The sequence below is a fragment of the Panthera leo genome, chromosome A2 (assembly GCF_018350215.1).
Source record: "Panthera leo isolate Ple1 chromosome A2, P.leo_Ple1_pat1.1, whole genome shotgun sequence".
In the NCBI taxonomy this organism is placed as follows: Eukaryota; Metazoa; Chordata; class Mammalia; order Carnivora; family Felidae; genus Panthera; species Panthera leo.
Genome location: NC_056680.1, coordinates 75,288,596 through 75,314,117, shown reverse-complemented (window position 1 = coordinate 75,314,117; position 25,522 = coordinate 75,288,596). Strand labels below are relative to the sequence as shown.

The 25,522-nt window shown below is 42.5% G+C and overlaps 1 protein-coding gene and 1 long non-coding RNA gene across 5 annotated transcripts in view; one reads left to right on the top strand and one right to left on the bottom strand.

Moving 5' to 3' along the window:
* Nucleotides 1–5,405: 5,405 nt before the first annotated feature.
* On the bottom strand, nt 5,406–10,549 carry LOC122206125. The gene is made up of 2 exons (XR_006196371.1): nt 10,460–10,549; nt 5,406–6,664 (listed from the first exon to the last, which is right to left on the bottom strand). It is a non-coding gene; the product is annotated as an uncharacterized LOC122206125 (long non-coding RNA).
* Nucleotides 10,550–10,583: 34 nt separating this feature from the next.
* Nucleotides 10,584–25,522, top strand: part of NME8 (NME/NM23 family member 8) — a 54,499-nt gene continuing 39,560 nt past the window's right edge. For 2 of the 4 annotated variants that reach the window (XM_042914917.1, XM_042914935.1), the window contains exons 1-6: nt 10,584–10,707; nt 11,408–11,447; nt 11,527–11,584; nt 11,784–11,890; nt 17,726–17,797; nt 22,778–22,894. In XM_042914917.1, the coding sequence (XP_042770851.1) occupies nt 11,415–11,447; nt 11,527–11,584; nt 11,784–11,890; nt 17,726–17,797; nt 22,778–22,894 (387 nt within the window). In that variant the 5' untranslated portion in view covers nt 10,584–10,707; nt 11,408–11,414. Of the gene's footprint in view, nt 10,708–10,747; nt 10,840–11,407; nt 11,448–11,526; nt 11,585–11,783; nt 11,891–17,725; nt 17,798–22,777; nt 22,895–25,522 lie in introns of those variants that run through there. The other 2 variants (XM_042914926.1, XM_042914942.1) reach the window with 2 other exon arrangements.

Here is a 25,522-nt window from a genome sequence, read left to right as displayed (position 1 = left end):
TGGTTTGATTCTGACTAAGACTTAGTAGGGACTCAGGAAACAGAATGCCTCCCATATCATTCCAGACATGGATCTGTTAAGCAGAAAAAGAAATTGGAAAAGGTGGAAAGCATCTGGACTTAGTCTAAGCATGCTGGCAGACTATATTACAGCCCAAACCTTTGAGAATGTGAGACTATTTTTAACCTTGTTCAAGGCACCCTTTATGACCAAGTAGTGTTATATAATGAAAATCAATTCTGGTATCAGTTAAAATCAATAAAAATAACCAAGACAACCAACTTGGATTGAGATAAGTAGAATCCAAGTGGGTCGTCTTTGTTATTTTTATTGCGTTAACTGATACTTAACTGATATAGGAATTGACATGCTCTGGGGTGGCTGGGTGGCTCAGTAGGTTGAGTGTCCAACTTCAGCTCAGGTCATGAGCTCACGGTTCATGATTTCTAGCCCTGCGTTGAGCTCTGTGCTGACAGCTCAGAGCTTGGAGCCTGCTTGGGATTCTGAATCTCCCTCCCTCTCCGTCCCTCCCTGGCCCATGCTCTGACTTTCTCTCCCTCTCTCTCTCAAAAATAAATAAATGTTAAAAAAAATTTTTTTTAAAGAAATTGACATGCCCTTGTGATTTGTTTATAACAATGCTACCTTTGATATTATATTTACTGACTCAAATAACCAAACCCTTATGGCTGACAAGGCAGCATAGTTTACACAAAAGAGTTTTGGAATAATCTGGGCATGTGGATTCAAAACTTTTTAGTAACTATGGAATCATGGATGAGGTATTTATAATCTCTGATCCCCACTGTCCTATGCTATAGGGTTTTGGTAAAGCTGAAGCAAGATAGCAACATGTGTTAAATAATGGCATAGTGCCTGACATCCCATACTCAGGATAATATTACTTACTCTCCTAATCCAGGGGCAACTTTGTGCAAATAATTTAAAAATAGACCTAAAATGTTGATTCATATAAAAATAAATTTTAGAAGCTTAGATGCTATTGGTCAATGTTAATCTCATACTTTGTGTCATTAAGTCAGTAACTAAATGGATGCTTATTCCTCTTTTTGCCTATAAGAAATTGTCATTATTATTCTATAATTATTAATAATACTTTAAAATACTATAGGAGAACCATTTCATAATCCTGCTGTCACAGAACAAGATAAATAGCGGTGCACTTACATGCAATCAGTGAAGGAAACAATCAGCAAAACTAAAAGGCACCCGACAGAATGGGAGAAATATTTGCAAACGACATATCAGATAAAGGGTTAGTATCCAAAACGTATAAAGAACTTATCAAACTCAACACCCAAAAAACAAATAATCCAGTGAAGAAATTGCAAAAGATATGAATAGACACTCCTCCAAAGAAGACACCCAGATGGCCAACAGACACATGAAAAGATGCTCCACATCACTCATCATCAGGGAAATACAAATCCAAACCACACTCAGATACCACCTCACACTGGTCAGAATGGCTAAAATTAACAACTCAGGCAACTACAGATGTTGTTGAGGATGCAAAGAAAGAGGAACACTTTTACACTGCTGGTGGGAATGCAAAGTGGTGCAGCCACTCTGGAAAACAGTATGAAGGGTCCTCAAAAAGTTAAAAATAGACCCAGCAAGTGCTGATTCGAAGGAGCACAGGCACCCCAATGTTTTTGGCAACACTATCAACTATAGCCAAAAGAGCACAAATGTCCATCAACTGATGAATGGATAAAGATGTGGTATATACATACAATGGAATATTACTTGGCCATCAAAAGGAATGAAATCTTGCCATGTGCAATCATGTGGATGAAACTAGACTGTGTTAGGCTAAGCAGAAGAAGTCAGTCAGAGAAAAACAAATGTATGATTTCACTCCTATGTGGAATTTAAGAAACACAACAGATGAACATAGGGGAAGGGAATAAAAAATAAGATAAAAACAGACAGTGAGACAAACCGTAAGAGACTCTTGAATACAGAGAACAAACTGAGGGTTGCTGTCGAGGTGTTGGGTGGGGGGTGGGCTAAATGGGCAAGGGGCATGAAGGAGGGCACTTTTCCGGATGAGCACTGGGTGTTACATGTCAGTGATGAATCACTAAATTCTATTCCTGAAATCATTATTACACTATATGTTAACTAACTTGGATTTAAATTAAAAAAAAATCACTTTTGGGGGCACCTGAATGACTCAGTCAGTTGAGCCTCCAACTCTTGATTTCAGCTCACATCATGATCCCAGAGTTGTGAGATCAAGCCCCGTGTTGGACTCTGCACTGAGCATGGAGCCTGTTTAAGGTTCTCTCTCTCTCCCTCTGCCCCTCTCTCCCCCCTCATGCACTCTCTCTCTCTCTAAAATAAAATTTAAAAAATGTAGTCACTTTTTAAGGGGATATGGTAATGTCCTAAGTAACTTCAAGATTGATTGTGATTGATTGTGTAACTTTAGGATACAGTCAGGACTCAACTTACCACTTTGTTGGGTTCTACGAATTCCTTTTAATATCGCGGACAGCAGAGCTAAGATGGCCTCTAATGGTCCCTGCCTAATATTACTGCCCCTGTGTCATCTCCCCTGTTATGGACTATTGACTTGTTAGGAAGTAAAGAGGGCAGAGAAATGAGATATCGCTTCCAATGTTAGGGTATAAAAAGACTATGGCTTCCATCCTGGGCACTCTTTCTGTCTTTCTTGCTGTCTCTTGGATTCCTTCACCCTGGAGGAAACCATCTGCCATGTCATGGAAGCACGTGTGGCAAAGAATCAAGACTTTCTCACAGCCACATGAGTAAGCTTGGAAGTGGATCTTCCGAGACCTGACAGTAGACCTGGCATGAGCTCAGAGGCAGATCCTCTCCTACTTGAGTCTTGAGGTGATGCCAGCCCTGGCTGGCATTGAGTGGAGTCTCATGAGAGATCCCGAGCCGGAACTACTTGGTTTATCTGTTCCTGGATTCCTGACATGAAACTATGAGATGATAAATGTGTGTTGTCTGAATCTAGTAAGTTTCAGAATAATGTATTATGCAGCCAAAGGTAGCAAATGCAGTAAGTGAGTTATTTGCACCTGTGCAATGCTGCCACTTAAGGCACTCGTGTCTGACATTTACAATCCACTAGAAACCAATTTGACAATAAACTTCATATATTGAAAAAAAAAAGAATCACCGCCCTAGATTAACTTGCTAGATTAAAAATGGACACAAGTTCTTGACATGGCTTCCATCACGAGGTGGAATCTCTGTCCCTCACCCTTCCCTGTGAGTGGAATTTGTGACTGTGTCAACAAACAGAACACAGGAGAAATGACACTGCCAGTTTCCAGAAGGAAGCCTAAAGAGGTCGGAAGCCTCCATTCCCTGCCACGTGGAACACTAGCTCTTGAAGCCTGAACAGTCCCAGAAGAAGTTCGACTTCTCTGGGAGTACACCTGGAGATGTTTGCGACTACATGGAGATGAAGGGGAGAGGAGCCCAGAGGAGCCCAGCCTTCCAGCCAAAGCACAGATGTGCAAATGAAGCTGCTTGGGCCCTCCAGACCACCCAGCTGCCTTGTGGATACCACCGAGTGACCCCAGTCCACATCACCTGGTGCAGAGAAGTTGCCCACCCAACCCTGCGCCTGAATTCCTGGCCCATGCAATGGAGAGATATAATGATGTGATTGTGTTAAGCTACTAGATTTGGGGCGCAACTCATTATGCAGCTTGGGACAATAGATGACTCACCACAAATGAAATTCTAGATCAGTGCTGCCCAGTGGAAATGTGATGCGTGTCACCAAGGTGAGCCACATATGTAATTGAAAGTTTTCTAGTTGCCATATTAAAACAGGAAAAAGAAAAAGGTGAAGTTGAATTTAAGAATAGGCTTTAACCCATTCTATCCCAAATTTTATCATTTAAAGAGGTGATCAATATAAAAATTATTAATGAGATTTTTCGCATTCTTTTATCCATAGGAAGCCCTTCAAAATCTGGTATTTAGCACTTGTCGGACATCCTGATTCTGAGTAGTCGCACCTCAGCAGCCATACATAGCTCGCAGTTAATATATTAGCCCAGATCTGGGTCATCCAGAGATCATCTAGAGATGTACCTGAGGTCTCTTTTCTTACAGGACATTGGTCTTGTGTATCTCTCTGAAATTCATTTTCCTCCGATGCAAAATGGGAATAAGAGATCCTATTTCAGAGAGCTGATATACAAATTAAGTGGTATTTCATAAGGTGCAAATAGCAACGCCCTGCAAGTGCAAATTTTCAATACTGGAGTGTTATTATTTTGAACATCTTTGTGGATATTGGGAAGAGAAGGACAAATGATAGACAACCATGGAATCAGATGCCCTACAATGCTTGCGGGATGGTGTAGCGTGGGCATTCCCAACAGAGTCCCATTTTCCCCGGTTGTCCCACAACCATCCCTGATCTCAGCCGTCAGAGGCCTCTGTGTCACAGATAAACATTTGGTAGGGCGCCTGGGTGGCTCAGTTGGTTAAGTGTCTGACTTCGGTTCAGGTCATGACCTCCAGTTCATGAGTTCGAGCCCCGTGTCAGGCTCTGTGCTGACAGCTCAGAGCCTGGAGCCTGCTTCAGATTCTGTGTCTCCCTCTCTCTCTGCCCCTCCCCCACTCACACTCTGTCTCTCTCTCTCTCTAAAAAATAAATAAACATTAAAAAAATTTACAAGTAAGCATTTGGGTGCTCCAAAAGTGATCCTTCCTTGAGGTAAGTGCTCAGATCCCATCTCCTTGAGGAATCCTCCTTTGAATCTCCTTTGCCCCAATCTCTGTCAGTTCCACACCAGGTGTTCTTTCTTGCGTAAGTGTGTAGCTGGTCACCATGGATCTACATAAGTGACACTTAAACTTAAACAAATTAAAAAAAAAACAACCCAAAAACCCAAATCCTTTAGGCATGTGTGTGATGGTTAATTCTGTACGTCAACTTCACTGACCACGGGGTACTCAGATACAATATTATTTCCTGGGGGTGTTTGTGAGGGTATTTCTAGACAAGACTAGCATCTGAGTCAGTGGACTGGGTAGATTGCTCTCTTCAAGGTGGGTGGGCGCCATCCAATCTGTTGAAAGCCTGAATAGAGCAAAAGGTAGAGGAGAGAGGAGTATACTCCCTTTCTTTCCTGCCTCGCTGCTTAATCCGGGACATCTCATCTCATTTTCTCCTGCCCTCAAACTGGGCAGGATGAAAAACAGGATGCAGACTGAATTAACCACTGGTTTTCCTGGGTCTCCCGCTTGCAGAGGGCTAATAGCGGGGCTTCTCAGCCTCCATAATTCCTCATACTCAATCTCTATCTCTCCATATATATATACTATTGGCTCTGTTTCTGTGGAGAACCCTAATACAATGTATGACCCAAGACACAGAAAAATACTACGTATGTTTTTATTAAGCGACTTATGATTGCTCCAGTCCCCAGAGCTGAGGGCCAGGAAGCCTTCCTCTTGTGAGTCCAGACACGGGACCATCAGCTGCAGCCACCACACGCTCCTGGTTGGCAAAATCTTCTTCCCACAGAGTGGCACAAGATGTCTAATGTCCTTGCCCCAGATTCTCTGATGCCTCCAGCATTTACGGTCCTTGAAACGCAAGAGCTCTGCTGGACTCCAAGGCTGGATGGAACGAATGGTCTTCTCTCCAAATCCAGCTACACTTCCTTGGCTGACCCACAAAGCAGTTCTGCCTAGGCCCAGAGTCTCACAAACTGTCTTTCATATTTCTGTTAGCTCAGGCTAACATGTCTGGAATCTCTTAAGTCTCTGGACAGACATTCCTATATGTTTCTGCCCCTTCTCTAACCCTATATGTTGTTTTATTTGCCATTCTTCTCTACCTTGCCCTTCTCTGAGCACTGGGAGGCTGGCCCTGATCAGAGTGGGCTCCTGGTTGGATTTGACCACTGGGAGTTACCAGTAGGAGAGTCCATCCAGAGGGAGGAATGAGGATGAGGCATTTACTTTCTACCCCTTCCTTACTTTGTCTTCACAATTCCAGTATGGCCTGCAGACCTTCTAGGCTACAGCTCCTGCTGAGTGGCCCCACTGTCCCTGGGTTCCATTAAGGTCCTTTCTTCCCTTTGTTCCTTCATGCCTGGATGTGGTGTTGCTAGTCTGCTTTCATCAGTATCCATTATTGGCTTCTTCATTTCTGCTCACATCTCTGGAAGGAGTATGTTTATTCACGCCTCTCCAGTTTGTCCATGTGAGGTACATCCTGTTTCCTGCAACAAAGGTGGCTAGTATCTCATGAGAACTCAAATCCATTCCTTAGGGCAGAGTGGAAATGGAAGCTCCCATTCTCTCCATTGTCTTGGGTTACCCCAACTCAAATGTCCTCTTGCCCTTCTCACGAAAGAAAAGATTTCATGAATATCAACAGAGTCAAACAAATAGTGAGGTGGGGAGCAGAGGCAGAGATGTTGACAGTAATATCATCGGGGTGCTAGATCAAAAGGTAAACGTGGCCACGTATGCATCCATAAGGAGGACTCACCACCTTCCCCATTTCCCTGTGAGCAAGGCCAGAGGTTCAGCTTCAGCCAGGACAACGTCACACCAGAGCACTGAAGAATCCAGCAAGGGGTTCCGATGTAACTCCATCACCCTCTGTGAAAAATCCTTCCAACTCATTCTAGATTTGGGGGAGAATTAAAAAAAATCACTAATTATTACACGTGCGCATGTGTCTTGAAATTGGACTTCAAGTTTCTATTTCCACATGATTTTTCCATTGGGCCATTTAGGGTAGAAATATCAAGTAGATTACAGGAGAAAGCATGGCACCCCCTTAAGAAGAAATGATGCAGGAGCTAAGTACATCATTATCACAAGGTCAATATACACCTGTAGTAGGGGGAGGATTTTTTTTTTTTAACTTTGATGCATTTTCTTTAGAGCAGTAGTCTCCATTCAATTTAACAGTGATAGAAATCTTTGTGGAAAGGTACTTTGGCAGGTTTTAGATAGATTGATGTATAAGGTGTCCACACAGGAGTGCTAATTGAAATATTTTAGCTTTATATCTCTGTCTGACAATAGATAACAATTATTGCATGTGTACCATAAGCTGAAGACTGTTCTGAGCCTTAGGTATAATTTAAATCATTGAATCCTCACAAAAGTGATTAAATAGGTTCTATTATTATCTCCAGTAACAACACCAGACTACAGAGAGGTTAAGAAACCTGACCAAGGTCACAAAGACCCCCCACTACCCAATACTGCCTCATGGGAATTTCACACACACAAAAATGTATGAGGGGGCAGTTAGAAAAAGCCCTAAGGTAGGACGCATTATATATTCACAAATTACTGATCATGCAGAGCAAGCTTCATCCTGCTATTACTCAAGGACTTTTGTCCTATTGTTCCCTTGGGATTCACTAATTACATGGATCATAATAACCCTGATTTAACTGTCAATAATGGTTGGACTCATTAGCCTTCTCCTTCCACTTTGTCATCCTAAAATCCCTGAACTCATGATCTTCCCTCCCGTTCTGATAGCTCTTTTTACATCCCTCATTATTCACTCATTGAAATTGGGAACTTTATAGAGTTTTCTGTGGTTTCTCCTCCTTGCTCATCCCTGCGAAGTGCTACTTCCCAGATCCTGTTGATACTAACCCCAAATGTCTCCTAAGTCTTTTTTGCCCCTTATCTGTAATCTCTGCCTTCACTTTGGCCCTTAGCCCAGCCCTCCTGGATTGCTGCAATGGACTTCGATCTTATTATCTCTGGTTTCACTTCCCCAACTACATTTATTCCAATTGTCACACCGATGTCACATTAGTTTCATTATTATTACTTAAGAATTGCAACCTTTTTATGTCATTCATCTGTTGTAAATCTTCCCATTTTATTTTTTATTTCTTTTTATTATTAAAAATTTTTAATGTTTATTTTCAAGAGACTGAGAGATAGAGAGACAGAGTGTGAGTGCAGAAGGGGTAGAGAGAGAGGGAGACACAGAATCCGAAGCAGGCTCTGGGCTCTGAGCTGTCAGCATGGAGCCTGATGTGGGGCTCGAACCCATAACCATGAGATCATGACCTGAGCCGAAGTCAGTCGCTTAACCGACTGAGCCACCCAGTCAGTTATTACAAATTTTTGTGTTTATTTTTGAGAGAAAGAGAGGGAGAGAGGAAGGGGGAGGGGATGAGCAGAGAGAGAGGGAGACACAGAATCCAAAGCAGGCTCCAGGCTCTGAGCTGTCAGCACAGAGCCCGACACGGCTCAAACTCACGAACTGTGAGATCATGACCTGAGCCGAAGTCAGGCGTTCAACTGACTGAACCACCCAGATGCCCCCAAACCTTCCCATTTTAAACTTTGAGAAGTTTTCCTATAAAGCCTACATGCATTAGCATGCTGTGGGATCTTCTGTACTGTTCCAGAATCATCACGATCCCTTAAAAGTAACATTGTCAGAGTGCATTTGTCCTTGAAGTCCATTCTGGAAAGACCCAAGGCAAAAGCTCACCAAGTTTATGTTTCAAAGCTTCAACATTTAAGCTTCTTGCAGTTAATGGGAATGATGTTTCAAAACCTGATTTCACCTTTTGCCTTGCATGTCTTTTTTTTTTTTTAACGTTTATTTATTTTTGAGACAGAGAGAGACAGAGCATGAATGGGGGAGGGGCAGAGAGAGAGGGAGACACAGAATCGGAAGCAGGCTCCAGGCTCTGAGCCATCAGCCCAGAGCCCGACGCGGGGCTCGAACTCACGGACCGCGAGATCGTGACCTGAGCCGAAGTCGGACGCTTAACCGACTGAGCCACCCAGGCGCCCCTACCTTGCATGTCTTGATCATTGGTAAATGTGCTTATTTCAGAATAGACTGGAACTTCTTGATGTATCAATGATGTTTTCCCTTAAATAGCAAAAGTATGTGAAGAGTTTGCTTGAAATTAGTGCATGAACATTTGTGGCACCTGCTAAAATCTTTATGTAGGTGCTGGCACAATGATGTATTTTTGAGTAAGCAAAAAATTTTATTAACAAAAGATTTCCAGCCGATGTGGGCATACTTGGGATGCAGGAAATAACTAAAAGGTGAAGGGATACCATGGACCTTTGTAGACAGGATCCTCATTCCCGGAGTGAATCAAATAGATGAGCAGGATTACTTACAGAATCGTTTCTTAATAGGATGTTCCCCTATTAAGGATACATATGAAGTATATATAATATCCCTGCACATCACCATCTGGCATTTTGAAAGGACTGTCACATATTTCTAGTAACTACTATTTCACCAGATCAGGTTGTCAATAAATTGACCCTGAGTTGTTCTTTGGTCCAACTCACTATTTGGCATTAGAAAGAGATCCCTAAAGAGGAAAGTCTGTGACACCTCCTCTGTGACACCTGTGTTGTTGTCTGTCAACAGGAGCCCACAGGAAAACTTAGGTTCCCCAGAGGTTTACTAGATGGCTTTCTGGGCTGAAACCACAAAAACTTGTGAGATGGACTCCAGAAATCAGGTAACTAACAGCTTAACATCAAGAAACAGCTAAGCATTTTGGAAAGACAAACAGTGAGTGTGGCAGGGCTGATGGGAGGTGTGTTCCCACAGGCTGCTCAGAACTGAGATGAACACTAGTAGGGAGTACTGGTAGTTATTTCTCCTGCAAACCACAGAAATAAAAAGTTCACAAGAAAGATGCCACCTCGGTAGAACAGAGCGACCCACGTGAAACTTGCTAAGAACAGGGAAGTTATGCTCACAACCTATACTCCAGCCATAGATAATACTAGAGAATTCTTCCCCAGTAAAAAGTGGACACAAAAAAATTCCCAGATCAAGCCAGCCACTCACCCTATTTTTCAAAATAGAACCAATCTCACTCTGACGAATGGTGAAGAGAAAGAACTTCATTACCGGGGCAATGGGGAAAAAAAGCAAGACCACCGGAGAGAGGGTGGCTAAGGATGGCTCAGAAACATTATCTCTGAAAAGTATTCATTGTAGGAAACTAATAATACTTGAGGGAAGTTAGCATTTTTTTTTTTCGATTTGAAAGTAGTCGTTTATTAACTGACTAGATTTCAAAAGTAATCATGGTAGATACCCTAGTTCATCCTTCCAATAAGCCTATTGATCTGGTCGTCCCAGGGTGTATGGGAGCTCTGTCTAAAATTATTTCCAAATAATAGAAGAAGGAGAAGGTAAAGAAAGAAGAGGAGGAGAAGAAGAGCCAGGATAGGTGCCGATGTTGGAGACAGGCTGAGGCTGGGCTTCAGAGAGCCTTCCACTCCAACCTGAGGAGCACACATTTTATGCTATAAAGCAGGCCCCGCGGTGGAAGGCGTCGAGCCCAGGAGAGCTGCGATCAAACCTGCAAGTGGCAAACGCACCCGCAGCGGAGGGCGCTGCCCGGAGGCTGAGCTCAGGCGCAGCAGCACCGGGCAGGGGGGATCTCACCTCGGGAAGCGCAGGAAACCGGCGGTTCCAAGGCGGGCGTGCTTTGCCGCCCTGGGCCTGCGCGCAAAGTCCAGGGAGCCTCGAGGCACCGCCCCCGCGGGGGAGGGCCAGGCTCGCGGCCCTGGAGGGGCGGTGCAGACGTTGGCCACGCCTCCTGCGGGGCGGTCCCGGGGACCGTGTCCGGCCTCTTCCGCAGGACCTGCGCGGGCTGAAAGCTCTTCGGAGCGGGGCACCTGTTCCGCGCCCAGGTACTCGGACCTGTCGGAGCTGTGCTCACAAAGGTCACGGGCCTCGTCCAGACGGCTGGTTGGGATCCCCAGGGACTGTTCCTTCCCCTTCGTATAAACGCGCGGTGTCGCTGAGAGGAGGTTCTGTTCTGTGTAAGGCTTGTTGGAGAATCCGGCACCGTTCGCTGGGATGTAGTTTCCATGTCCTGGGCCACGCCTTTGTTTTGTGCTGGGGTCTGCTGTCACCCACTGCGCGCCCGTGACACTACGGAATGGGGGGGGGGGGGTGGCGTTTGGGCCTCACTGGTTTCACGCTGCGGAAAGCTTATGTTGTGCTCAAGAACACTAGTAGTCTCGTCCTGAAAATTAAGCCTCCCTGGAGTGGGATCCATGAGTCCGGCCAAAGGCAATTAACTCGTGTGCAAATGGAAACGGGGAGAGGACACTCCATAACACTATAGGGAAACAGAGCCCTTTTAAGAAACTGTACCTCCTCGCCTTGCCTCAGGGTTATTGGGAGAGTAAGACAGTATGGCTGATGCAGCCAGTTGGCGAGGAATCTTTCAGTGGCATTGGCTCCTCTCTCCCCAGAAAAGAGGAGTGGTATAATCCAGTACTGCCTACGGTCCATTAAGATGCCTCTTTGAATGCATAGAGAATAACTTCATATAAATTTCCTCTTAAACATTTTCTATTTTTCTTCCCTTTTTTCATGTGACAGTGGATAAATGGCAAGCAAAAAGCGAGAAATCCAGTTACAGGTGAGTATGACATTACCAACGGTCTTTACTTGGTGCGCTGGCACTTGGGGACCTCTTTACAGTGCCTTCCTTTTTGCAGACAGTCGTTAATAGTCAAAGCCTGTGGGATGAGATGTTGCAGAACAAAGGCCTAACAGGTACTGGGGCTCCCCTGTTGTCCAGCCATTTGGAGTTCTGCCCAGGGCACCTGTCACCACCCCCAACACAGAGTGTACCTCCCCACTAACAGTGTAAAAACCTGCTCATCTGTGCCCTTGCCCCTGCCCCAGCATTGGGATAAGCGGCTATTCTAGATTCTTCGACTCTGTTTTTTTCATAAATGTTCTCGTCTTCCAGTGATAGATGTTTACCAAGCCTGGTGTGGACCTTGCAAAGCAATGCAACCTTTATTCAGAAAACTGAAAAACGAACTGAACGAAGATGAACTTCTGCATTTCGTTGTCGTAAGGATGTCATTTCCATTAAACCGTTATTTTCTTGATACTTTTCAAATATTTCAGTATCGTCCTTAAGGACTGTCTTAATTTAAACAACCTGTCAACTTTTCAAAATGGACAATGTTTACTTGGCAGTTTTACTATATATTTAGTTCTACCGGATCTGAAATGATCTGAACAATCATGATTTTTATCCCATTCCTGTAGTATTGAAATTGTTCACCATGGGTGTGAACATTGGAAAAGTATAAAAACGTCTGTCTGTCTATTGACCTGTTTCTTTTCACCCAACTGTATGGTGAGTGTATGTCTTTTATAACAAAAGCGGCAAACGCTGTTTTTTTTTTATTATTATTTTTTTAACGTTTATTTATTTTTGAGACAGAGAGAGACAGAGCATGAACGGGGGAGGGCCAGAGAGAGAAGGAGACACAGAATCGGAAGCAGGCTCCAGGCTCTGAGCTGTCAGCACAGAGGCTGACGTGGGGCTCGAACTCACAAACCGTGAGATCATGACCTGAACTGAAGTCGGGTGCTTAATTTACTAAGCCACCCAGGCACCCCGAGGAACTGAGTTTTTAATTTTAATTAACGTAAATTAAAAAACTGATAATTCAGAAATTATCAAACTTTTTAAGTTGTTTGGAACAATTTGGGTATATGAATCTACTTTTTTTACTATACTTTTTTTTTTGTTTTTTTTTTTTTTTTAGAGGGAGAGAATGCACATGTGTGCACATACTCAAGTGAGGGGAAGGGCAGAGAGAGAAGGAGAGGGAGAATCTCAAGCAGGCTCCATGTTCAGTGAAAAGCCCAGTGCAAGGATCTATCTCATGACTGTGAGATCATGACCTGAGCCAAAATCAAGAGTCTGATGCTTAACCGACTGAGCCACCCAGGCACCCCAGGATAATTGATTTTTTTAATGTTTATTTTTGAGAGAGACATAGTGAAAGTGGGGGGAGCAGCAGAGAGAGAAGGGGAGACACAGATTCTGAAGCAGGCTCCACGCTCTGAGCTGTCAGCAGAAGGGCTTGAACTTACAAACCAAGAGACTATGACCTGAGCCAAAGTTGGATGCTCAACCGACTGAACCACCCAGGCGCCCCAAGAAACATTGATTTTTAGTTTAATTTAATAAAATGTATAGTCAAGGGGTGCCACCTAGGTGCCCCAGTTGGTTAAGCATCTGACTCTTTTTTTTTTTCTTAAAGTTTATTTATTATTGAGAGACAGAGAGACACAGAGCGTGAGCAGGGGAGGGGTAGAGAGAGGCGGAGACACAGAATCCGAAGTAGGCTCCAGGCTCTGAGCTGTCAGCACAGAGCCCGACGTGGGGCTTGGACTCACAAACTGTGAGATCATGACCTGAGCCGAAGTCAGTCACCCAACCAACTGAGCCACACAGGCACCCCTATATATAATTTTTAAATCTTTTTGTCCAAAGGTTGACTTTGTCTTCTGAAATAAGAGTGTTACAGTTTTTGAAAGGGTGGTGATTCATAATAGCCTGCTTCACTCTGAGCCCCCTGAGTGGATCTGGAATATGATTTGAGATTTGATCCTTGGCGGGGAGGAGGAATGGAGTTGACAGGACAGAGAATGGGGTTTAATGGGAATTGCCACATACAATAGACAAGGGGTTGGTATAAGAAGTTAAAGGACAATATCAGAAGGCTCTAACAGCTGGCAAATGGGTCATGGAGAATCAAGGGTTGGAAAATTCTTGAGTCATGGCAGTTGGCAGTAGAGAAGTTTGTCTGGAAGTGGTAGGAGTGCAAGTTCACTGGCTAGGAATCACGGGAAAATTTCAGTGTCTAAAAGGAAATTGGGGTCAGTGGGGAGACACCAACAACAAGGCAGGCCCCCTGCATACCTGTCAGGCTACCTGCAAGGGAACTTTGGCATAGGAAGGCAAGGCAAGAAGTCCTTAGACACGGAGAAGGTATAACTTGATGCTGTGTTCCCAGGTGGTTTAGAGGCGTTAAATTTCTCTTTGTTTGTAGAGTCTGTGTAGAAACCAACTTGGGCAATATGTGTGAACCCGGCATGGCTGTGGAGGCAGAGGGGTGGGGGTGGAAGGAGAATTAGATCACATAGTTTGTTGGGCTCCCATTTCAGCTCAGCTCAGAGCTGTGTGAGGATACAGGTCCTAACAGTGCTTCCTCCCAACCCCAGCGACTTTGACTGTGACCTCCCATTGTACCCCAGCCAGCCAGAATTCCTCAGCCTCCTCCACAAGGAATCTGTTCTATTACTGTAGCCATCCCACTGGGAAGGGCTAGTAAGTTCTTTCCAAAATATGTTCAGATTACCACTCATAACACTAGCATCTGTTGAATTTAACAACAAAAAATCTTGTGCGTCATCGCCGAATGGTTTTTCTTGTTATGTTTGAGCGCACTCAACAATAGGACATTCATATAAATTAATGTTGTTTTCTTGCTATGACCTCCCTGAAAGGATGACAAATATTAATATAGTCTTGAAACCGCCATTGGGAGTGACCTATGAGGTTGATTACCTGTTGAAGTCACCCTAAGCTAAATGGTCAGTACAGTTTTTTGTTTTTGTTGTTGTTTTTTGTTTTTTTTGGTTTTTTTGTTATGTGTCCTTTTAAAAGACTTGAAGACTTGTACTAACATTGTATCTATCTATCTATATAAAAATTCAGTAATACTCTTTATTTTAGTTTTTAATAATATTATTAAATCCTTTAATTGTTAATACTTTACTACAATATGAACATTGTAATAATGATACCTAGACTACATTTATTTATTTGTTTATTTATTGATTTAAGTAGGCTCTGTACCCAGGGTGGGGCTTGAACTCCCAACCCTGATATCAAGAGTCAGATGTTCTACCAAATGAGCCCCCCCAGGTGTCTTAGGCTACTTTTAAATATAATCTTTAACTTCTGTCCTTTAATATTATAGATTAGTACCTTTTACCTCCTTCCTTTTCTTTCTTCTAAACTGTGGAAGCTTTAAAAAAAGAAAAAGAAACATAGACTCCAGCATGCTTTAAAAAAAAAAAATTACAACACAGTGCCTCTGGCTGACAGGGCTGAGACCCTCTCTTGGCTTCTTCCCAGTGGTTGAGGAACTTGCAGAAATCCCAGTTTGAAAACAATTGCCTTAGGTTGCAAAAACCATCTCTTAGAGAAGACCCTACTAAATGATCTGACAGCTGGCCAAGGGATGCGTGTTAATATGGAGGAAAACAATAATATTTAATATACAGTTATTGATCACAACAGCTTGAAATTTGTTGTTTTCCCCCAAGTTTTTATTTAAATTCAAGTTAGCTAACATACAGTGTAATATCAGTTTCAGGTGGAGGGTTTAGTGATTCGTCACTTACATACAACACAACAAGTGCCCTCCTTCATGCCCATCACCCATTTAGCCCATTCCGCTCCTTCCAACAACCCTCTGTTTATTCTCTATAGTTAAGAGTCTGTTTTCTGGTTTGCCTCTCCCTGTCTCTTTTTCCCCCTATGTTCATCTGTTTTGTTTCTTAAATTCCACGTATGAGTGAAATCGTATGGTATTTGTCTTTCTCTGACTTATTTCGCTTAGCATAATATTCTCTGGCTCCACCCACATTGTTGCAAATGACGGGATTTCATTCTTTTTTATGGCTGAGAATATTCATCAGTCAATGGTTGATGGACACATTTGGGCTCTTTCCAGAATTTAGCTATTGTTGGTAATGCTGCTATAAACATCAGGGTGCACATATCCCTCTGGATCAGTATTTTTGTATCCTTTGGATAAAGACCTACTAGTGCAATTACTGCATCATAGGGTAGTTCTATTTTTAGCTTTTTGAGGAAATTCCATACTGTTTTCCATAGTGGCTGCACCAGTTCACATTCCTACCAACAGTGTTGAGAGGGTTCCCCTTTCTCCACATCCTGTGTTGTTAATTTTAGCCATTCTGACAGGTGTGAGGTGTATCTCATGGGTTTTGTTTTATGTTTTTTGTTTTTGTATTTCCCTGATGCTGGGTGATGTTGAGCGTCTTTTCATTTGTGTTTTAGCCATCTGTATGTCTTCTTTGAAAAAATCTCTGTTCATGTCTTCTGCCAATTTCTTAGCTGGATTATTTGTCTTTTTGGGGGTTGAGTTTGATAAGTTCTTTATAGATTTTGGGTACTAACCCTTTATCAGGTATGTCATTTGCAAATATCTTCTCCCATTCCATGGGTTGCCTTTTAGTTTTGTTGATTGTTTCCTTCACTCTGCAGAAGTTTTTTGTTTTGTTTGTTTGGTTTGTTTTTAATCTCCATGAAGTCCCAATAGTTCATTTTTGGTTTTGTTTCCCTTGCTCCCAGAAACGTATCTAGTAAGAAGTTGCTATAGCTGATGTCAAAGAGGTTGCTGCCTGTGTTCCTCTCTAGGATTTTGATGGTTTCCTGTCTCACATTTAGGTCTTTTATCCATTTTGAATTTGTTTTTGTGTGTAGTATAAGAAAGTGGTCCATTTTCATTTTTCTACATGTTGCTGTTTAGTTTTCCCAACATCATTTGTTGAAGAGACGTTTTTTCCCCCATTGGATATTTTTTCCTGCTTTGTCAAAGATGAATTGACCACATAGTTGTAGGTCCATTTCTGGGTTTTCTGTTCTGTTCCACTAATCTATGTGTCTGTTTTTGTGCCAGGACCATACCGCCTTGATGACTACAGCTTTGTAATATAGCTTGAAATCCAGAATTGTGATGTCTCCAGTTTCTTCTTTTTCAGGATTGCTTTGGCTATTTGGGGTCTTTTGTGGTTCCATACAAATTTTAGGATTATGTGTGCTAGCTCTGTGAAAAATGCTGTTGGTATTTTGATAGTGATTGCATTAAATGTGTCGATTGCTTTGGATAGTATATTTGTTCTTCCAGTGATGAGCATGGTATGTCTTTCCATTTCTTTGGAACCTCTTCAGTTTCTTTCATAAGTGTTCAATAGTTTTCACAGTATAGCTGTTTCACCTCTTTGGGTAAGTTTATTCCTAGATATCTTATGGTTTTTGGCACAATTGTAGATGGGATGGATTCCTTGATTTCTCTTTCTGCTCCTTCATTATTGGTGGATAGAAATGCAATTGATTTTGTTTCCTGCAACTTGACTGAATCTGTATATCAGTTCTAGCAGGCTTTGGTGGAGTCTTTCAGGTTTTCTACATAGAGTGTCATGTCATCTGTGAAGAGCGAAAGTTTGGCTCCTTCTTGCTGCTTTGGATGTCTTTTATATCTTTTTGTTGTCTGATTACTGAGGTTAGGACATCTAGTGTCATGTTAAATAACAGTGGTGAGAGTGGACAGAAGGAGGGTGATGTGCAAAGAGGAAGATGAAACCTCGTAGATCTGATCGAAAGAAGTGAGACAGGCCCATATGGCGGCGGTGCATTGCTGAAAGGGACCTTGGAGCCCCCAAGGGAGGCAGGAAAGTTCCGGGTAGAGCAGGAGAGGATTTACAGCAGGAGGGAGCAAGACAGGATTCTTGGAGGAGGGACACTTGACCTGGGTTGGAAAAGGAAGGGCCAGAGCTGGTGAGGAGGGAGGAAGTGTGGGTGTGGTTTGACAAATGGAAGTAGGTGAGTTGAGCCACAGGCTGGGTACCACAGAGGTGAGCAGTGAGAAGTAAGGTCGAGGCTACCTGACCCACGGCCTGAGTCACCAGTGTGTACGGTTTGATCCTGAGAACACATGTGACATCCTCAGAAAATGCTGTAGGAAACATCACAATAAAAACTTTATGTGATCTGCATTGTTTTCAACCTTGTGTATCTCATGACCTGGATATAGCTTCTTTTATTATTATATAACATATATTTTTTTTCAGGCAGAAGCTGACAACATTGTAACCTTGCAGTCATTTAGAGATAAATGTGAACCTGTTTTTCTCTTTAGTGTCGTAAGTATCTTCATCATCTAAAATATATCATCAGATTCCAATTTACAGTTAAATATTGTAAAATTACCGTGGTACTATTATTTTCTGATTATAATAATTGCTGATTTTTTTTTTTTGCCTTGTCTTTCCTTGTCTATTAATATATTTGGTAACGTGACCTCTAGAAGCCTGTAATGGGTTGAGGAGGTTAGACTACCACACACTGAGTTTATCAGGAAAGAGAAAAATAAGTATTTACCTTTCCTGAGGAAATAATCAGAAATTGGTATGCTGAATGATTATTTACAGGAGTGAAAAATGAGAAATTTCCTAGATATGCAGTAGGAGAGAATTGGTTGTAAGTATTCGTGTATAGAAATACAAGGAAATACCTATATGATCACTATTTTATAATATATGTTGCTTTGATCTCTGTATGTAGAAATGTGTAGAAGGAAGAAGACAGGAAGAGTATTCACCAAATTGTTAATAGCGGTTTTCTATGTATGGGGGAAGGATGCAATATTTGAGTTTTCTTCTTTATACTTTTTAATATTTTCCAAATATTCTGTGATGAAATACAACTTTGATAATCAGGAAGACATGGTAAGGGCTGTTTTCTAGAAGGAGCGTATATACAGTTAAAAGCCAAGTTATGTGGCCTGGAGTGTAGCTACTACAGAACCCAAGAAGTGGGGATAGTAAGGAAAGGCTTCCCAGGGAGGGCTTGGACTGTTCCTCTGCTATTGGATACTTCGATTATTATTATTTTTTTGTATTAGAAATAGCTATTTAAAGACATTTCTTGGGTACGGGCGCCTGGGTGTCTCAGTTTGTTAAGGGCCCAACTCTTGATTTTGGCTCAGGCCATGATCTCATGGTTCATGAGATGGAGCCCCGTGTTAAGCTCTTCACTGACAGCGTGGAGCCTGCTTGCGATTCTCTCTCTTCCTCTCTCTCTGCTTCTCCCCTGCTCACTCTCTCAAAAGAAATAAACATAAAAAAAATCATTTCTTGGATATAACTTTTTGCTTCTGTTAAATAAGTCCCTTGCAACTATTTCAAGGAATTGAATTCCTAGGTTCATTGAATATTAGACGTTGCCTTCAGATCTTGCTCTCAGTTGGACATGTAGGATTTGATGATTTAGATGAGGCGTCAGCTGGCTTTTTCTGTAAAGGGTCAGGTAGTAAGTCTTTTTAGCTTTGTCAAAATGCAGTCTCTGTGCTGGGTCACTGTTCGTTGACCCTGGGCCTAGATAAAGTTTCGGAAGCAGAGTGGGTAACACCCAGAGATGGGATTGGTGGGCTAGTATTAGGAACAGTGAGGAGACTCGTAGCAGTAGCAGTTAGGAACATGGAACCGAGGAAGACTGGCCAGGGGTACGGCCACATAGAGGCTGGAGCTCTGGGACCGCCATCATCACCCTGCAGGGTTAGTCAGGCCTGTTCAGTAGACCCACCCTCCTTGACTGGACCATCCAGCCCAGTTATCTGGGCTATCTTATCTGCAATCAGTGCCAGGAGTAGGAGTCCTCCCTTCTTCCCAATGTGCAGTGTTCATCCTTCTAATGCTCAGAATTTTCTTTTCCTGACTCAGTTCTCCCGTTCTCCCCCCACGCTCACAAAAACCCTTTCATTGTGTGATGTCTGGAATTGAGAGAAGCAATTAGCACACTTCCTAAGCTCTTTAGTCGCGGCTCTGGGCCTCAAGACATTTCCTTGACTTACCTTAAATCTGGCTCGTAACTTAGGACACGTTTCTCTGCAGCCCAGAGTGGTGACTGGTGTCTCAGATTATGTGTCTTGAGGCCAGAAGTAGAATTGGTATTCCCTTTACTTCTTCTTACTTTGATAACTTGCTTTTCCTTGCCAGTTAGAGGTCTTTTCCTTGCTAATTTAGCTATTTGGCTAAACCTCCTCTCCCCCCACCCGCACTCCTGTCATTTACTGGACTTCAAATCAGTTCTGTCGATGACTGAGGACTTTGGCGTGTGCCTCAAAGGCTTCCTTTCAAACCCGTGTCCTGCCGTCACCCCAGGGACTTCAGCAGCCACATTGGCAACCTGCCCAATATCCTGGCCTCTCAATTCCTGATGCCCTAACTGCCCGTAAACTTTTCTCCAGTGGACCTCAAGCAGTTGCTCATGTAGTTATGCCTCAGATTTTGTTATCGCTCCTTGCAATAACCACACCTATAATCCTTTATCTAAGAATCTAGTCTGTGAGCACACAATCCCCATCACATCATCCCTTCTTTAAAAAAAAAAAAAAATGTCCCCACGGGGGCTTTTTGTATTGCTCCCCACCCTTAGCTGACAAGAAATTCATTTCAGCAACTTTCTGCAGGAAAGGCTTTTGCAAGGCGCCTTAGAAGGCCCCCAGAATTGTTGGAAAGTTCCTTTTAGTGGGGAATGGTAACTAGAATGCCAGTATTTATTTAAGCCTTTCTCACCTGGATCCTTTCAATGTCCTTTGAAGATGGTTAAATATTTCCAATTAAAAAGTAATACTTTCTTTGGTGCCACACCCCTCTCCAGCTATCACCCACCTTTTTTACCTCATAGCTAAATTTCTCAGAAGAGTTTGTATATTTAGTTTTACTCCACTTTTTTTTTTCACATCCCATGAATTCCTCAACCCATCAATCTGCCTTCTGTCTGATTATTCAAGCAAATTTGCTGTTGCCAATGTACCCACTTACCAGCCTGTTGTTAAATACGCGGACACTTTGAGATTCATCATGCTATACCTCTCACATGTATTGAATGTGGTGGCCATGCCCTCCTTTTTGAAACATTGGCTTCTTTTGGCTTTGTTACTTGGTTTCCCTTTTGCCTACCTAGATGCTATTCCCCTCCATCACATTTCCAGGTTTACCTTTCTTTAAAAATTTTTTTTAACGTCTATTTATTTTTGAGAGAGAGAGAGAGAGCATGAGCAGGGGTGGGGGCAGAGAGAGAGGGAGACAGAGAAGCTGAAGCAGGCTCTGTGCTGTCAGTGCAAAGACCGACATGGGGCTTGAACTCATGAACCAGGAGATCATGGCCTGAGCCAAAGTTGGACACTCAACTGACTGAGCCTCCCAAGTGCCCCGCAGGTTTACGTTTCTTAATTCAGCCAGTAAATTTTGATCTTATCATGCTAATACCTTCCTTAGAAAATTGTCTCCACACAGTTTCCATTGTCTCCACCTGTATATAAAGAACTCAAGTTTACATCTTCAGCCGATTCCTATACTTTGAGCTCCAGAGGTGTGTATGCAACTGGTGTTCTGACATCCTTCTTGGGTGTCTCAAGGGCGTCTCACAAGGGACTGGTCCAACACCAGACCCTCCCCCCACCCCACCATCCCCAGGAAATGTGGTCTTCTAAGTGTCACCTCATTTGGTGCTTAACATCTTAATTTATCTACTTTCTTGACAAAAACATCACACCCAAAACACTCCAGACCTTGGACCTGTCAGTTTCATTACCCAAGTCTTTCTCACACTCATCTGCATCTTTCTGTTCTTTCCATCTCCATCACCACAGCCATAGACTGAGCAATCATCTCTCTCATCATCACCTCTAGGATAGCCCTACTTTGTATACAAACATCTTCTCCTGCTCCCTTCTGACTCTAAACATGGTAGGTGAAAGGATCTTTACAAATAACAGTTCTAATTGTGGTCACTGCCTCTGTTTAAACGATGCCTAAGGCTTCCCACTGCATTTAGGTTAAAGGCTATGCTGTTCCATGACCCACAAGGCTCTGCATGGTCTGGTTCCCCTTCACTGTTGGGCCTTTTCTCATTCCAGGCATCCCCTCACTTTCTCAGCTGGCCTTCACATTTGCCATATTCCCTTCTGGCCTCAGGACCTTTGCATCTCTATCCCTTTTGTTTAGAATACTCTTTCTTCTCCACTTTGCCTACTTATCTCTTACCCATCTTACACATTTTAACCCTGATATCAGTAAGCACCTTTGCTGATCTCTTTGACCATGACAAATTCTTGTAGATACTCCCAGTGCTTTGTACCTCTCTTGGTGGTACTTGTCATGATTGTTATTTTACATATTTTGTCTGTGTTGGTTTTTCTTTCCTCCTTTTTTGTGATGTAATTAGGCCATGTACCAGGACTGCCATTCGATGCCATCATACCTGGTATTGTGCCAGTAGACAGATTTTAGTAAATATACGTTGAAAGATGGATGAAAGGGGCCATAGTGTCAATAATAATTAGAGAAGGCAAGGTTGGGAGGCCTGTACAGAACTGTTGAATGTAATTCAGGGCTGCCTTGCCTTTGGTTGAAGGAGGACAGGCAACGTGGAAGTAGAACTCAAAGAGCTGGGATTTAAAAAAAAATTTTTTTTTAACGTTTTTATTTATTTTTGAGACAGAGAGAGACAAAGCATGAACAGGGGAGGGTCAGAGAGAGGGAGACACAGAATCTGAAACAGGCTCCAGGCTCTGAGCTGTCAGCACAGAGCCTGACGTGGGGCTCGAACTCACGGACCGCGAGATCGTGACCTGAGCCGAAGTTGGCCGCTTAACCGACTGAGCCACCCAGGCGCCCCAAAGAGCTGGGATTTTTAAATCAAGACGTACTTTTACATCACTAATACTTTATTTTAAAATGGCTAATTGCAGGGGTGCGTGGGTGCCTCAGTCGGTTAAGTGTCCAACTCTTGATTTCAGCTCAGGTCATGATCTCGTGGTTCATGAGATTGAACCCCACGTCGGGCTCTGCACTGACAGTATGTATTCAGAGCATGCAGTCTCCCTCTCCCTCTCTTTTTCCCCTTCCCCTTCCCCGCTTGCTCTCTCTCTCTCACTCTCTCTCTCTTTCAAAATGAATAATGAATAAATAAATATGAAGAAAAAACATTAAAATGGCTAATTGTAATAGCTAAAAAGAATTGATGGGGGTGTGAGGCCACATGGGGTGACTTAGTCAAGTTGAATTCCAGATTTATCCTGAAAATGAGTTTCCTTTATGCTTTCTTTTCCCTTATAGAATGGCAAAATTATTGCAAAGATCATTGGTGCAAATGCCCCACTTGTTAATCAAAAAATTATTAATTTGATTGATGAGGAGAGGAAAATTGAAGCAGGTGAAATGGTTCGCCCTCAGGTAATACTTTAGATTACTATTTTATTTTTAAAAAAAAAAATTTTTTTTTAATGTTTATTTTTGACAGAGAGACAGGGCATGAGTGGGGTAGGGGCAGAGAGCGAGGGAGACACAGAATCTGAAGCAGGCTCCAGGCTCTGAGCTGTCAGCACAGAGCCCGACGTGGGGCTCCAACTCACGGACTGAGATCGTGACCTGAGCCGAAGTTGGTGCTTAACTGACTGAGCCACCCAGGCACCTGCGCCCTTTGTTTTTTTTTTTTTTTAAATATTTGTCTCAGGTATTTTTTAGTTTCTCTTTTGATTTCTTCTTTGACCCATTGGTTGTTCAGTAACATGTTTAATCTCCACAGATATGTGAATTTTCCAGTTTTCTTTTTATAGTTGGTTTCTAGTTTCCTATTATTGTGGTGAGAAAAGACGCTTGATACGGCTTAGCATATGATCTATCCTGGGGAATGTTCCATGTACACTTGAGAAGAATGTATATTCTGCTGCTTTTGAATGGAATGTGTTGAGAATGTTAAGTCCATCTGGTTTAACATATAGTTTAAGTCCAGTGTCTTCTCACTGATTTTCTGTACGGATGGTTTATCCATTGCCGGGTGTGCTGAACCCATGAACGCTAGCTCTGCTGGCTGCCAGAACCAGGCTATAAAAGGATGTGTTCTTTTGGGGGGGGGTGCCAGGTGTGTGCTCAAGCCATGTTCATGTGGATATCAGCCACTTGGATCCAGGCAGAGAGAAAGTACAAAGATGGCGCCTGCTTGCCTCCCTGGTCTCCAGAAAGGATTGCAGTCAGCTGCTAGTTTTGTGTTAGTTTAGGAGCTTGACTCCCAGGCTACAGCTTTCAAGAGTGTCAAATAGGCTTCTTTCAGAGAAAAATTAGGCAGGTCATTGAGCTGCTGGTACCCTGAGCCTTGATAGGATGGCCACACCCCGTTCTTACTGGCCTGTTAAGAACTGTTTGTTTACCGTGACCCCCTGGGACTCATGGACACAAGCCCCAGTTGGCTTTCAGAGCCAGGCATTTTGGGGACCTGTCTCTCAGTTGGAAGTCTTAAAATCTGGGGCATTATATGTGGAGTCCAAACCCTTCACTCTTCAGGGAGATGCTGGTTGTTCCCTCCCAATGGTGTGTCCCTGTGGTGGGGGTGAAGTTTATGGTCGAGTTGTATATCAACCTCTCCTACCCATTTCAATATGGTTTTTTCCCCCCTCATTTACCAGATGGGTAGGAGTTGCTCAGGCTTTCTCTGGGTTTCTTTCAGAGGAAATTTGTTTGTATATAGCTGTAGATTTGGCGTGTTTATGGGAGGAGGTAAGTTCAGGAGCCTTCTATGTTGGCATCTTGAATGGGAATCTCAAGAAATATTGTGAGACAGTTACAAACAATAAGACAAGGCTTAAAAACATTGAGTCATTTCCCCAGAAACAGGCAGCCAGTAGATGGTGAAACCAGAATTTCATGTCAGGCAGAGTGACTCCTGAATATAAACTCCTAATGGCTTAATTCTATCCAGTTTTCTCTATGTGTGTTCTGTTTTGCGTTTGTATTGTTGTTGGTCTGATTGTTGTCACAGGATGATATCCTGTTTTAACTAACAGCAGTGTGAATGTAAGAAGTGTATTAATATATTTATTTTTATTATTCCATTTTGTTGACTGCTTTTGCTATTTAGCTTTCTTATCTAATTGTCTGGTCTAGCACAACCCTGTCTGATAGTAATAAAGTGCAAGTCATGTTGTGAGCCACATCCATGATTGAAAATACGCTACTAGTCACACTGAAAACAACAGAAAAGAAAGAAGTGAAATTACAAATTTTAAATCCTGTGTATTAAAAAGATTTCCACTTAAGGATGTACTCAATATAAAAATAAGGTATTCTACAATCATTTTTTTTCATATTAAATCTTTGGAATGTGCTGTGTAGTTTTCACTTATGGCACATCTTAATTTGGACTAATTTCATTTCAAGGCTGAAATAATCTTATGTGGTTAGTGGCTGCCCTACTGGCCAGCATACGTTCAGCAACTATAAAGTCAGATCAATCTGAAGTTATAGCTGGCATGATTATCTGATTCCTGATTATAATAAGAACAAATGCTTCCAGTATAGTCATTTCCATACATTTGGGGGTCTTTATTTCATTGAGACTCTGACATTATGCATTCTCTTGCCAAAAAATGTATATATGTAAATGTCTATACCTTTCCAGTAGTTAAAACAGAATCACAGAAGCACTTTAAGGGATTCTCAAAAAATTAAGGCACCCCATCCCCATCCTTCCTAGTTTTTTACCCTATGGTAGAAAATTGGCTGTTGTTTTGAGCAGTAAAATTTTTTTTTTTTATAAGTTAAGGAGGTATTTTTGCTGTTGCTAGTTTACCAAGAGTAATGGTCAGGATTAGATCTAGAAACTCATCAAATGCCCTTTTGATCTATAACATGATAATTGTGTATTAATCACTTTCTTACTTATTAATCTCTGCTTCTTTCTTATTTTATTCCTTGTGCTCTTCTTAAATTTTAAGGTTTTTTGGTTGTTGATCATTTTCCAAACAGCATATATGCATGATTTCTGATAGCCTTCCCACCCCAATCATTTTCAACATTCCTTATTTT